Here is a 14,509-nt window from a genome sequence, read left to right as displayed (position 1 = left end):
TTGAGGTTTAGCCAAAAGATAATTGCGGCTTGGTTTCATTCTTAGATGGTTATTTTATAGAATCTACATAATTTTTCAAAGTTGTATGTTGCCATCTGCTCCTGTCATTAATAATCTTAAGAGCTTTTCCATGTATGTGAAGATGTAAGTGAAAAAAAAATACTACCCTATTTACCAAAATCTTTATTTGCATAATATGAAAATTGTTTTTTTGAGATGAGACTTGTCAGAGGCAATATGCAAAGCACATTAAGAGCTTGAGCGAGTCAGACATTTATGGAAATATTTTCCTGCAGGAATTGGCTTTCTTTAACAGTTCTTAATCAAGGGTAACCCTAGGAGGGAGACAGTCAAGTGCTGATTCCTGTCCATGTACTTAAACCATTTGTTATGTACATCACCCAGAGGACTGAGCACATATTAGCAGATGACTCTGAAATTCTGAAAAGGCTCCCTGATTTTAAAACACATAGACTGTAGTTTGACAAAGATCAATCATATGGCAGTGATGTTTAAGGTTTGTCAAAAAAAAATCTCTGCTGTAACAACAAAATGCAATAATTAATTAATTAAAAAGAAACAGTCTTATTCAGAGGAACCATGCCTTTTGGTACATGGACCACACCATAGTAATTGTAAGGAATTTGGAGAGAGGCTTTAACTCTTTTTTTAAAAAAAAAAAAAAAAAAAAAAAAGGGCAGGGAGAAGGTATGAGCCCTCCTCCCTTGTTCCAAGTGGTGTTAAGCGCTTTTAAAAAAGAAAAAAGTTCTTCTGGTCTACCCTCTCTCCCCATCCCTAGCTGTCAGAGGCGAGCTACTTTCAAAAGAAAGTGGTTAGTGGTTTAAAACTTCTAAAAGGTCTAGAGGTTCCTTGGAGGCCCCTCATGGAACAGGGAGAAGGCAAGAGGTGGGTTCCAGGCTCCATCCACTCAAAGAAAAAAAGGCAACTGGTTAGATAATCTGTGTTTTCTTCATTAGGTATATCTTTAGGGTCTCTCACCTTTCTCCATACAACCATGTGTTTCATATTTTTTTTTTCAAGTAATTATCCCAACAGAAGCTAGCGAAAATAGCAAAAAATCCATTTACTCTCTCATTCTACCAATATTCAAATGGAAACTGCTGCAAAAAAAGAATGATAAAGAGCTACTCCTGGATATATGAGCAAACCAGAATACATTTTCATTCAAGTTAATTTCAGGTTGAAACAGCAGCTACTGTTATATACCTGTCTCATCAAAATAATTTCACTCAACTAAAACACTGGTCTTAAATGCTCTATAAAAATCAGAATAAAATGTCATAGCCCTGACTAATGTTTTTAAATGGAGTAAGATCAACCAAGACTAAACCCTCTCTATAGCAATAATTATTTGGCAGAGTACTAAAGAAGAGAGAGACCTGGATTCCTGGATTTAACTATGGGCTCTTAGGTGGTACAAGTCTTATTCATTATGACAGTTTTACCTGACAGATGATATATGACACAGTATCTCCAGCTTTCACCTTCCTGCCTCCTTGAGAATTTATCCAGAGGGCAACATGCACATGAGGTAGGCTTTTTTTATCAGGGTAATCCTGGGGATCCTTGGTCAATGCCTAAAAGAGAAAAAAAGGGAACAAAAAGCCCCAAACTTTAAAATAAGACCATTCTCACACAGATATACACCTTCTCTAGAATCATACTAGCCACATAAACTTGACAGAAGCTGTGGACTTTCCCTGGCGGTCTAGCGGTTAAGCTGGCGTGGGTTTGATCCCTGGCCTAGGAATGTGGGCCTGCCACAGGTGCAGCAGAAAAGAGAAATAACAGAGGCTGCCATGGGATCTTCAGACATTCAGTCCTCAAGGCGCCACTCTCCTTCATTCAGCAACTAATATCACCAGACGTCATCCCAAAAAAGAGGACAAAAAAGAAACAGGAGTTTCTGGGCCATGGCACAGAAACTGAGTCTATAAATTCAGTCTTCCATGCAGCTTTACAGTTTTTCCTAATGTTTGCAATTCTCTCACTGAATTAACTGATTAGTTAAGACTGATGTGTAACAGTTATTCTCAATGATCTGTTTCTCCAAGGGTTCTCAAGCCTAAATAAATCCCAAAGGCACCAGGAATCACCGGATTTACTCACACTGTCAACTTAAGCTCTCCAAAGGCAGAGTGAGTGAGTGAGTAACAGAAAGTAAGCCCCACGAGAGCAGGGAACACGTCAGTCTTGCTCACAGCTGCACTTCGCAGCGCTCAGAATGATTCCTGGCGTGTAGTAACAACCAAATGTTTGCAGAGGGAATTATTTCACCCACTCTGCGAGAAGTCACCGAGTTCAAGCTCTATAAAGTACCGCAAGATGAGTAAGACAGTCACCGGTCCTAAGTCATCAGCTATTAGTAGACGACTCCCCATTCCACAAAGAAAATTCTCTAAAACAAGCTTCCTGTGCCAGTAGGGAGAGCTGAACAAAGTGTTACGGAGAGTCAGAGAGGCAAAGATCACTACCATTTGAGAGCAGAGATCACGTAAGAAAAAACTCAGCTCACACAAGAAGGAAAAGAGATGTTAAGGAAAGATGACAGGGGCTAGGTCATTCAAGCAGAGAAGCAAACGTTAAAAGCAAGAGGTGAGAAAAAAAAAAAAATACAGGCTATTGGACTGGGACTTAAATCTGCACCTAGGAAAGGAGGAGTGGTTTCAAAAGACAAAGAGAAAGGACAGGAAATAGGGTGCTGTGTGTCTAGACCACCTAGGTGTGGTCTGCAGACCCCTGCCCCCCCCCTCCCCCCGACACTCTCTCAGGGGGCCGAGAGGTCAAACTTATTTTCCTCATACTATGTGCACTGGTGATGCAGGTGCAATGGTCAGTAAAGGAGCCTTACAAACATGAACCTGTACTAATACTCATGATATTCTTCACCATCACACGCTCACAGTTTTTTCAAGTTCTTGATCCTTGAGCACAAAGCTAGTATTTTGTGTGACAAAATGGGAAGTACGCACAAGGCACATCTACTGTATCCTCGACAACAAAGGCTGGTGGAGGAAACACATTTGTGCAACTATTGGAGTTGCAAGCTAAACTAGCTGCTCTTTTCCTAGAACACAATTTTTACTTGAAAGAATGACAGGCCAACTACTGTTATTCTAACTTGGGCATCTGGCAGACAATCACTCAAAAAGAACCAAGTGAGCCTGCCACTTCAAGGCAAACACCTGACAGCATGCATGCCTATGATAAAAAGGAAGCTCTCGGCACCAATTAGAATTTTGGAAAATTCGTCTCCACCCCTGTAAGCCTGACAGCTTTTCAATATTTTTCTGATGATAATATTTTAAAATGTGGTTTTTGATCATGTACAATGGAATGTAGCAGTATTTGGGAGACCTGTAAAATTCAGGGAGCTGACATTTAATAAACGACCAATGCATAAGATCAGGCATGGGTAACATTTCCATTCAAAGCACCACACAGACAAAAAGATTTTAATGTAAGAGATTATGAAAGTTCACTGACGTAGTGTAATACTTCCACACAACAAATAACCTCTAGCAAAATACCACTTACAGAGTACTGGTGTAGAATCCAAGAAGAACACACAAAACTGTCTCCAAAAAATTATTCATATACTTCTCCTTTTCCAACTACAGATTTGTGCGAAACCGGAGGTTTTTTTCCCTATGCTTCAACCAACACCACACATCATAACAGATTGGACACACAAGTGGATATGGGAATTCAGAGGTCTTCTACTCAGCTAGATATTAAAGAGATTGGCAAAATTGCAAAATGACACAATTCCCCTGGCTATTTCTTCTTTGTTTTGAAATATATAGTTATTTTTCATGGAAAAAGATTTGATTTTTGTGATCCTGTAATGAGTTTACTGATATTTTTGAATAAGCTAATAAATGCTTTTAAGACCTCTCAGTTTTAATTACTATCAGTAAATATCAACATAAGCTACATAAACAAAAGCTCTTGCAGTCCTCAATTATTTTAAGAGTGAAAATGTCCTGAGACTAGGAAATCTGAGAACTACTGTAGGAGAGTAATGCAGGTCCTCAAACACGGCTGCACATCCCCCCGTGATGCACACTTTCTCAATCATAAACTTGGTGTAGGAGAGTGCCTAGGAGACTCTCCAAGTATTTGAATCTCCTCAAACCTGCATTATGCGAAGTCTTGATTGACTCGGACGGGTAATACTGCATGGAAATCTTAATCAATATAACCGTACTTAAGAAAACCGTTATCTTCTTCAACTGCCTATACTTCAGTGTAATGTTAAGAAATTCTGAATTTCATCTGACACACTTTCCAATTATTAGATTGGGGCTATTTGGGGCTTTTACAAGCCAGTTGCAGAAAGCTTGATTTTTCTACAAAATGCTTCCTGGTGGTTTAGGCTCAAGTTAGCCAGGGCTATCCAAATCAGCTGTGAAGTATTTTGTGTTTCTTTATGAGATATATTTAAGCTAAAATTGTGGCAGTTCCGAAAATAACACATAGTGTTCTTCAGTTGCTTTTGGCAACGAGGGCTAAAATCTCTGCCAGGACTGCTGCCCGTCCACCCTAGGCTAACCTCCCGCCTTCAAGCCCTATCAATACCGCAAAATCAATCAATCAATCAACCAATCTTCTATCTATCCCTCCACCTTATACTTTTAGACCATCCACAATCAGTCACACAGACTCCTCCATTCCAAAGTTCGTCAAAAGTGACAAAGTGTAAAAACTGATTTACTCACAAGTTTTAAATAGCACAAGCATTCAGCCAAATGTTAATGAAGACAATTATCTTTGTTATATAAATTGCTTAATGTAAACAGACATGAGACTGACTATGGTATGGTAGGTCTTTTCATCAGAATTTATTTATATCAACACTGCAGACATTCTTTTTATTTAAAAAAAGTATAAGAGAATGGAACAATAAGTATCTTTGCCAGATCATTAGCATCTTGAAAATACTGACCAGGTTTTGCTTATTCTACTCTATATCCCAGAATCTAGCATTGTGCATAAGAGGTACTCATGTTTGATGAACGTATGATTAAACAGGCAAAGGAATTCTTTTAATGCTCAGTGAACAACTATTATTTGTGAGCTACTATGCCAAATGAAATGGAGAATACAAAGATACTAAGTCACAGTTCCAGTTCTGCCACAGAAAAATGCAGGCACAGCTCCAATTACACTAAGTATTAACTAGTTTTGTTGGTAATAATGTCAGTCTAAGTTGATAATTACTCAAGGTGAGTGGTGGATACATGAGGCTCTTCGCTTCTGCATAAGTTTAAAATTTTTGATGATTAAAAACTTAAAAACAGCAACACTGCAGATGGTTCATGAGAACTCAGAGACTATACCAGTGTGTCTGTTACTCTAGGCTTCTCTGCACACTAGTAATACAGTGTTGTCGCCCACATGAGGAGGTGAGAGCATGGGCCCACTACCCTACAGGACATGTACTCAATGTTCTCTCTCCAATAATGTGGTCATGTGAGGACCCCTTGGCTAGAACCCCTTGCAACAGAGAACCCACATCTAGATAGTGTCAGGGATACAAGCTGTATTGATTGTAAAAACTGACCAAAGCGAGACTGAAGTAGTAACTCCTGCTCATGCAAATTTCTGAGCAAGAGGCAAAATGAAATTTGAAAGGAAACCACTTTCTTTCTTTCTTTTTTTTTTTTTTTTTTTGTCTTTTGGCCATTTCTTGGGCCGCTTCCGCGGCATATGGAGGTTCCCAGGCTAGGGGTCCAATCGGAGCTGTAGCCACCGGCCTACACCAGAGCCACAGCAACGCGGGATCCGAGCCGCGTCTGCGACCTACATCAGAGCTCACGGCAACGCCGGGTCCTTAACCACTGAGCAAGGGCAGGGACCGAAACCGCAACCTCATGGTTCCCAGTCGGATTCCTTAACCACTGCACCACGACGGGAACTCCTGAAACCACTTTCTAATGTCACAAATGATTCCATGCCAGTAGGCGTACACTGCATCTCATAAAGTGAGAAGCTAGTGCCAAGGCACATGTCCTCTTACAGTATTTCTAATTTTTTGTACTTTTCATGTATAAATGAATGTCTTCTTTTGTGAGATTAAAGACATCACAGTTGAAGGGTAGGAAACAAATGATTTACCTAAGAATAAATACAAATCATAATGATATGCATAAAAAATATTCGTTCTCTCTAGGAATCAAAGAAATACAAAATAAATCCAATGGTAAAATACTGATTCATATCCATTACAGTAGCAATGTTTTACTTAATTGTCACCAATGATTTAGTACCTGTGTAATACAAGCAAATCTGTGGTGAAAGTGACACATATATTTTGTTATTATCAATTGGTATCACTCTTTTGCAAAACGATTTGACACAAGAGCCATACAGATACTCAAATCTTTTCTTTTTTTTCTTTCTATCTTTATAGGGCCACGCCCATGGCATATGGAGGTTCCCAGACTAGGGGTCTCATCAGAGCTACAGCTTCCAGCCTACACCACAGCCACAGCAATGCCAGATCAGATCCGAGCCATGACTGTGACCTACACCACAGCTCACGGCAATGCCGGATCCTTAACCCACTGAGCGAGGCCAGGGATGGAACCCTCAACCTCATGCTTCCTAGTTGGATTCGTCCTGGCTGCGCCACAACGGCAACTCCCACATACTCAAATCTTTTGACTCAATACTTTACTTCAAAGATCCTAAACTCAGAAAGTAATTCATCTGAAAATAAAAGGACGAATGAACAAAGATGTTCAATATACTTATTTGTAATTGCGAAAAACAAAGAATGTAATAATCAAGCAAAAATTTTAATTAAAGATGTACTAGTGAATTATCAAATTAACATTAATGGGAGTTTCTGCTGTGGCTGAGTGGTAACGAACCTGACTAGTACCCATGAGGACTAGTATCCATGAGGACGCTGGTTCGCAATTCCTGGCCTCATTCAGTGGGTCAAGGATCCGGCGTTGCCATGAGCTGTGGTGTAGGTTGTAGACACAGCTTGGATCCCATGTTGCTGTGGCTGTGGTGTAGGCCAGCAGCTGCAGTTCCAATTCAACCCCTAGCCTGGGAACTTCCAAATGCCCCAGGTGCAGCCCTAAATAGCAAAAGCAAAACAAAACAAAAAACCCATAATGATCTTAAAGGTCAATACAGAAAAATCTGCTTAGGTGAAAACGAATCTCAAAATAATGTACATTCTCCTTGCTGCCATGTAAAACTGTGTTTTAAAGAACAAGGAAATGTGCAAAAAAGACAAGCATAACTTTAGGATAGACGTATTATGAGTTTTAATTCTGGAACTTCCATGTAATGCCATCATTAGTCTTTTTCACTGAAATTTTTTAATTTGAGCTTTGACAACAAAATCTATTTATCGTAAAATGCTATTTGCAAAATTGCCTTCTGAGTATGTAAGGATACTGTTTTTTTCTTTTTTCTTTTTTTTTGCATTTTCTAGGGCCGCTCCCACAGCATATGGAGGTTCCCAGGCTAGGGGTCGAATCGGACTGGTAGCCGCCAGCCTACACCACAGCCACAGCAACGCCAGATCCAAGCCGTGTCTGCGACTTACACCACAGCTCATGGCAACACCGGATTCTTAACCCACTGAGCAAGGCCAGGGGTCGAACCCGCAACCTCATGGTTCCTAGTCAGATTCGTTAACCACTGAGCCATGACGGGAACTCCAGGATACTCTTTTTCAACGGAGAAAAAAAGAAATCTGTAGCTTAACATCTTGTATTACATAGCACTTTCGGAAACCAAGATTTTATTTTTGAAACTAGGTAAGAGAAGATATTCCCTATTTTCAACAACTAAGACTATCCATTAAGAGTAAAGAGTTTTTAAAAAAGAGAAAAAAGTCTAAGTGCTGTGAATATAACAAAAGTTCTAGCACCATCTTAATTCTAAATACTGATGTCCAAAAACGTCTTCTAATTACTGTATCTCTAAGGTTCACCTTTTGTAAAGTCACACAAACACACGCTTTCTGTCTCTCTCAAAGCTTGTAAGCCTGCTCTCCAAACGAATGTAACTTAGGAGGACTGTGAAGAAGGTAATACACCGGAGTCGCTGAGACATCAACTCTATTACTCCATAGAAGCTCCCGACAGAGATTTCGGCGACTTAAGGGAGGAATGGAGAGAAGGCCCCGCAGCAGACAGCGGGTGAGGGCAGGGTGTGCCAGGGCCTGGCCCAGGAAGGGTGGAACACTGACTGATGCTCATTCTATGAGATCGTTGTGAAGCAGCTTTCATCACCAGCTAGAATTTATTTCAATTGCAAGGATGAGGTGGTCCTTCAGCTATCTGAAGGAGGAGAAAAACACATGGCAGCAGCTGGGCTCACCAATAAATGCTACATTTACCTTGTTAATTTCAAACTGGCTCACGGGGACACTGCCATTTAGCACATTTTCTCCAATTTCTATTAACCTCTTCTGAATGTTTTCCACTATAGTGTCCCGGCTTTGGTCCGAAAGAATCTGACCAATGACAAAGCTGCAAAAAAAAAGGGGACGGGGGGGGGAGAAAAGGAAGATAAATGCCATTAGATTAACAAGTGGACAAGAGCCATACCAAAAGCTAACAGGAGAGTTACTATCCAAAGGCCATTACTATTTGTTTTTTAACATTAACTCTACCAAAGGTTTATCAGCCTTGGAATATCAGATTTGCCCTTAAACACACAGACCATATTTTAAAAGTGTGGCATCTAATGCTTCACGCAAAATACAGACAGAGAAAGGCATGTGTTCAACATATTTTTATGCAGTTATAAAATGCACAAGCAGTGATATTCTACTCATTGGTTAAAATTTGAGCAAACATTTCACTTTCTTCTTAAAGCACCAAGATAGTATCTTTGATATTATCTCTGCCCGTGGTGACCACCAGCTAGGAAAGTAAGAATATAAAGTTTGTTATGCAAATTTAAAAAACCCAAAGATTTCAAAGTTCTCTTTCTTCAGTGTCATTATATTTCTTAGTGTTCTCTAACCGTATGCTATGCCTCAAAGACTTGATCAGACCCCCCAGAAAAGAAAAAAAGAAAAAACGAGTAAAGAAGCCAATATTTTATCCATTTCTGAGAAGATGCAGAGCGAGGGTTTGACAGCTGCATTATAATTTGTCAGAAAAAGAACCCTGACAAAAACATTTGTATAGCTTTAATTACTAATACATTTCTAACTCAGAGAAATTTACTTCTATTATGATGCATCTTTTCTTGGAAAACACAAAGCTGAAGAGAACACTCTAATCGACAGTCAGACAAAGTAGTTTCATCTTTGGGTACATTTGGGGGCAATGAAGCATTTCAAACTGTATTTCATAAAAGGCTAACAGTGACCCATACTCAGATGATCAACTTTGCCTAATCAAGAGTAGTTTTGAGGAAGCAACAATTGCTCAATCTCCCAACTTTAAAGCAAGAGAAAGATTGGAAAACAAGTAAAAAATGCTGGCACTCAGCAATACTAAATTTAAAATTTTGCTTTGAAGAAAAGAGGTTCACAAAACAGGCATTATCTGGAAAGATGGTACATAAAGTACCTTAAGATTCATCTTTTTATTTTTTCAATTAAAAAATTTTTTTGGCCGCACTCATGGCACGTGGAAGTTCTTAGGCAGGGAATGAACCCATGCCATAGCAGCAACCTGAGCCACTGCAGTTTCAACACTGGATACATAATCCATTGTACCACAAGGGAACTCTGAGATTGATCTTTTTAAAATGGGTGCCTTATAGGGAGTTCCCGTCGTGGCGCAGTGGTTAACGAATCCGACTAGGAACCATGAGGTTGCGGGTTCGGTCCCTGCCCTTGCTCAGTGGGTTCACGATCCGGCGTTGCCGTGAGCTGTGGTGTAGGTCGCAGACGCGGGCTCGGATCCCGCGTTGCTGTGGCTCTGGCGTAGGCCAGTGGCTACAGCTCCGATTCGACCCCTAGCCTGGGAAACTCCATATGCCGCGGGAGCGGCCCAAGAAATATCAACAACAACAAAATAAATAAATAAATAAATAAATAAAATGGGTGCCTTATAAATTAATATGACCCTAAAAGCAAACGGGTCTTATTATCACAATCTTTAGTCCCAGATACAAAACTAGGGGATCAGTCATGACATTTATTATTTCTGAGATACACATGGTACCTGAGAACTAGCTCTTAAATTAACCTGAGATTAGTAAGAATCTCTTATGCACAAACGATATGGGCAGGAACGAAGTCTCACTCGACGGCCCAGAACATTTGAAGCCACAAAACGGAGACACCTTCACAATTACGATCCAAAGGAGGTGCTAGGAAGACTCAGGAACACAACACAAGCCACTTACTAATATAAAGAGCAAAGCAAAACAAAACAAAAACAACCCAACATCAAGTGAAACCAACTCCATAAGCATCTAAAATGTGATGGTTTAGCTTTACCATGAATTAAAACCCTAAGATTCATCGTACAGCAAGCATCTCTTACTGAGTTCGGCTTTTTCTAAGTTTTAACCTATCTGTAAAATTCCACTCCAAGTTAAGTAAGAACTGTTAATATGCAATGATAAATGAAAAAGAAGTTGTGCCCTTACGTTTGGCAGGTCACAACTGTTCTCCATGTCATTAATGCTTGAATTTTTAAAGGACAAACAACAAAAGCAAAAATGAAAACTGAACTCACTTTCCAGTGTCTTTAGCAAGATCACACCAATCTCTTCTAATTATATCTAATCCTTTCACCTCCTGTTTGGTGATGTAATTCCCATCCGATGTTGGCTCAACAACCAGAGCAGCATACTTCTTTTTCTTCAGCAGAAGCAGAGACTTGAAAATACCATCAATGTCTATTTCAAGCAGCTTGTACAACTTATTCACTTCACTTTTTACCTGTGAAATTTCCACCATTAATGCTAGCTTCTCAAACATCTAATAGGGAGAAAATGAACATGCCACAAATTCCCAAGAGTTAATCTAAATGGAAGGTAAAGTCACACAAGAACTGGAAGGCATTTACTCAGGTCACACAGAACACGATACTACTACGTGAGGTATGATGCGAGAACTTTGCAAAAGGACAGGGACAACAACAGATAAGATAAACAATGAGACAATAATATAAACACATCATCCCATTCAACCAAAGGACAGAATGGGCAGGGTCAGCCCCAGGAAATTTACAAATATTATGAAATAGTCTTTTCTGAACCTGAAAACTAAATGCATGAGTACTTACCTTCAAAAGTACTGAATTAGAAATTAGAGTCCAACAACCAGATACATGGCCAATAAAACTTCAACTATTAAAATAATGTCCAAGCTCTCCCTGTACCTCCCACAGCACCTTGAATTTAAGCAAATTAAATAGGTATCTGCTGACCAAATACATGAACAGCCGCCTGCTCTTTACCGTTAGGGTCACAGCGCAGACAATCACCTCTAGGGAAAATATACAACTTTTCAAGGTCCAGTGAGCACAATATGCCAAGCCTGCTCTCAGGTAAAAACTATAGTTCAAATTTCACACGTTTTAGGGGGGAAAGACAGAAAGCTGTTAGTGGTTACGATGATAGCTTAGGTTTAGTTTATTGGACAATAAATATTTTAACCTAACAAGCGCTAAAAATATCACCTGCTAATTGTGAATTGCAATTAGGAAGTTACAAATGATAATTTTTAAGTGTCCCCGACTTTTTCAAAAACATTTTAAGTTCTCCTGTAAAAACTGTAGATATATGTATATGTATGTAGGAAGGCAGGTAGATATTTATCTACACGTGTCACTGCATAAAATGCACCTGAATACCACTAGAGACATATTTCTCCTTGTGACTGACAATGTGATAGGTACTAATGTGATCACATCTTAAATCCACCTAACTTAAGACTGTTTTCAAAGGTAAAATGTGTTTCCCACTTAAGGAAAAAACAATTTCCTTTGAATTTTGCCCTGCAAACAAACTGGAGTAGAAGTTAAGAAATACAATGGTGGGTGAAGAATTGAAGGCACCAACTTTCTTATCTTCAGGACACATATGTACAGAAGCAAGAAGTTATGAAGTTCCATGTTAGAAACAGACTTCACAAAAGCAGGTAAAACAGATAATTTCATCAAATTATCTCACCTTGTTTCCCAATTTAAACACTTCTTCCAGATTGTTGCTATTGGTGTTTATCATAATTGAATCTGTATCTCCATAAATAACCTCAAGATTCATCTAATGAAAAGCAAAAATTACAAAAATTAACAACAAAAACACACTGACCATCACATCCAATGAAATAAAAATTGCAGGTTCCAGATGATTCTTCAGAAGTGTCTTCTTCGTCATCATCTTTTTTTTTAAATGGCCACAGCTACAGCATATGCAAGTTTCCGGCACAGGGACTGAATATGAGCCACAGCTGTGACAATACCAGATCCTTTAACCCTCTGCCAGGGCTGGGGTTAGAACCTGTGCCTTCACAGTGACCTGAACTGCTGCAGTCAGATTCTTAATCCACCATACCACAGCAGAAAATCGCTGTTTCTTCTTATCCATATTGTCAGCGTATAATTAATTGAAGATTAAGCCTCAATAAACCAGAAAGGCAAGCACCCCCAAATTAAGAAAATCTCCCTAATTTTCCTAAAACAGAGAGTGGAGTGATAGGGGAAGTATCTAGTTTCAACTGGAATAAAATGTGAGACTGAATAAGAGACCAGGAAGGGGGGGTGTCTATATTTGCCCACTGTCCCACAAGCTTAGTGATCATGGCAATTTATGAAGCAGAAACAAAATGTTTTGTTTTTTTTTTTAATTCAGGGGCACAAATCCATATTAAATTCTTAACAGTTTCAAATAGTATGTAGTAGAATATGAAGAGTGCCAAAAAATCAATCATAACAAACAACACTAGAGCACATACAGTATAAAGGCCTGGAAGTAAACTCTAATTAGCACTGTTACTAATTTGCTTGAAACACTCACATATAGGCTTCAAGCAGCGGCTAGATCATATCAGTGTTAGTCAAAGAAAAAGGCTATAATCCATTAGAAGGGATTATAATGTAAACTAGGCAGCCTAAGAAGCCATTTCCAGTCTGTTTGGGTTACAATTTCCTTGAACACAAAAACATCAGCAGGTATGATATCTAAGAATCATTGTATGATGAAAATGCTCAACATTACCTTCTGCACCATCTCTTTTGTATGCATCAAAATCTAAATAAAATAAAAAAGTCAAGATTAATCAATACATAATTACAAAAACCTAAATATAAGCTGATAGAGATAGAAAACCCAGTTTGTCATTTCCATATATTTTTAATGGTCTTGATGGTTTTCTAATTACAGCCCTTAAAACAACATCAACGTAAGCTAAATATCAACCTCCCTCTACACTGACTCCAGAGATACATACATAAGCAGATTTGCTATAAAGATCTATGTGAGATCTAGCTTTAACAAACAAACATAATAAACTATTCTTTTATAATATAGCGTAAGGGCAAACTATTCTCAATATCATTATTTTTAAACAGACTGCATGGATTTAAAAAAAAAAAAAACCTTAACAGAGCATTTCAAATCTGGCAATTCTTATGTATTCAGGATCTTAAAATGTAAAATATATACATATGATTTAAATTTTTTCCTTATATTTCTTTTTTTGGCTGGCTGCAACAAAATTTATTGCTGAGTCCAAACTCGTAATGCTCACCACACAACAGGCTGATAAATCAAGGGACTAGTTGCTGGGGCAGGGAATAGCAACTTTATTTGGAAAGCCAGCAGACCAAAAAATTAGCGTCCCAAACAAACACTGTTTCCTTATATTTCTTGAAGGCAGAGAGTAGATCTTCACTGTATATCCCTAGAGCTAGCACAGTTCTCAGTGCAAAAGGTGAGGCTCAACAAACATTCAGCAGATAAAGACAAACACACACACATAGCAGACAATAGCTGTAGGGAGGTCTGTCCCTGGGCCTATACAGCTTTAAGACTAGAGGCATACAGGTTATAACGTAGATCTAGATAAAAACAGAGAGCAATTATCTTGTTCTACATCAGAAGTAAAACATATTTAACAAATGAAGGCCTCTCCAAAGGAGCAATCCGTCATCCTAAGCATTCAGTATGTGTAAAATATATGGGCCAGATGCTGTGCTCTAAGCATCTCATGCATTTTCTCATTACATTCTCCAAGATACCCAAAACAGCCTCCATTAATACCCCATTCGTTAGATGCAAAAAACAAAGAGAATTAATTTGTCCCAGTAAGTGACAGAGCAAGGATACGAACCCAGACACTGACTCCAGAGTGTGGGGCCTTAGTCACTTCATGCTATGGCCTCTAGACCAGCACCCACCTTTCAAAGCATCAATCTAACTAAACCAGAAGTCACTCTTCCAATGAGCCAGACAGAAGACTTAGTTCATTTATATTTCTTTTTTTCTACTGCCAAGAGTCTCCCTTGTCAACTCAGTTCAAACCTCATGGTGTCGTTTCTGTCTT

At 39.0% G+C, this 14,509-nt stretch overlaps 1 protein-coding gene across 1 annotated transcript in view; it reads right to left on the bottom strand.

The window, feature by feature from the left end:
- POLA1 (DNA polymerase alpha 1, catalytic subunit) overlaps positions 1 to 14,509 on the bottom strand; it is a 307,921-nt gene that overhangs the window by 172,213 nt on the left and 121,199 nt on the right. Inside the window, exons 27-31 of the mRNA XM_047764123.1 lie at positions 13,183 to 13,215; positions 12,136 to 12,228; positions 10,695 to 10,900; positions 8,390 to 8,522; positions 1,467 to 1,598 (exon numbers count right to left, since the gene is read on the bottom strand). Coding sequence (XP_047620079.1) covers positions 1,467 to 1,598; positions 8,390 to 8,522; positions 10,695 to 10,900; positions 12,136 to 12,228; positions 13,183 to 13,215 — 597 coding nt within the window. The remainder of the gene's footprint in view (positions 1 to 1,466; positions 1,599 to 8,389; positions 8,523 to 10,694; positions 10,901 to 12,135; positions 12,229 to 13,182; positions 13,216 to 14,509) is intronic.

This window comes from Phacochoerus africanus, chromosome X (genome assembly GCF_016906955.1).
Source record: "Phacochoerus africanus isolate WHEZ1 chromosome X, ROS_Pafr_v1, whole genome shotgun sequence".
Taxonomy (NCBI): domain Eukaryota; kingdom Metazoa; phylum Chordata; class Mammalia; order Artiodactyla; family Suidae; genus Phacochoerus; species Phacochoerus africanus.
Note: the sequence above shows the minus strand (reverse complement) of the source record. Positions and strands in the feature narration are given on the sequence as shown.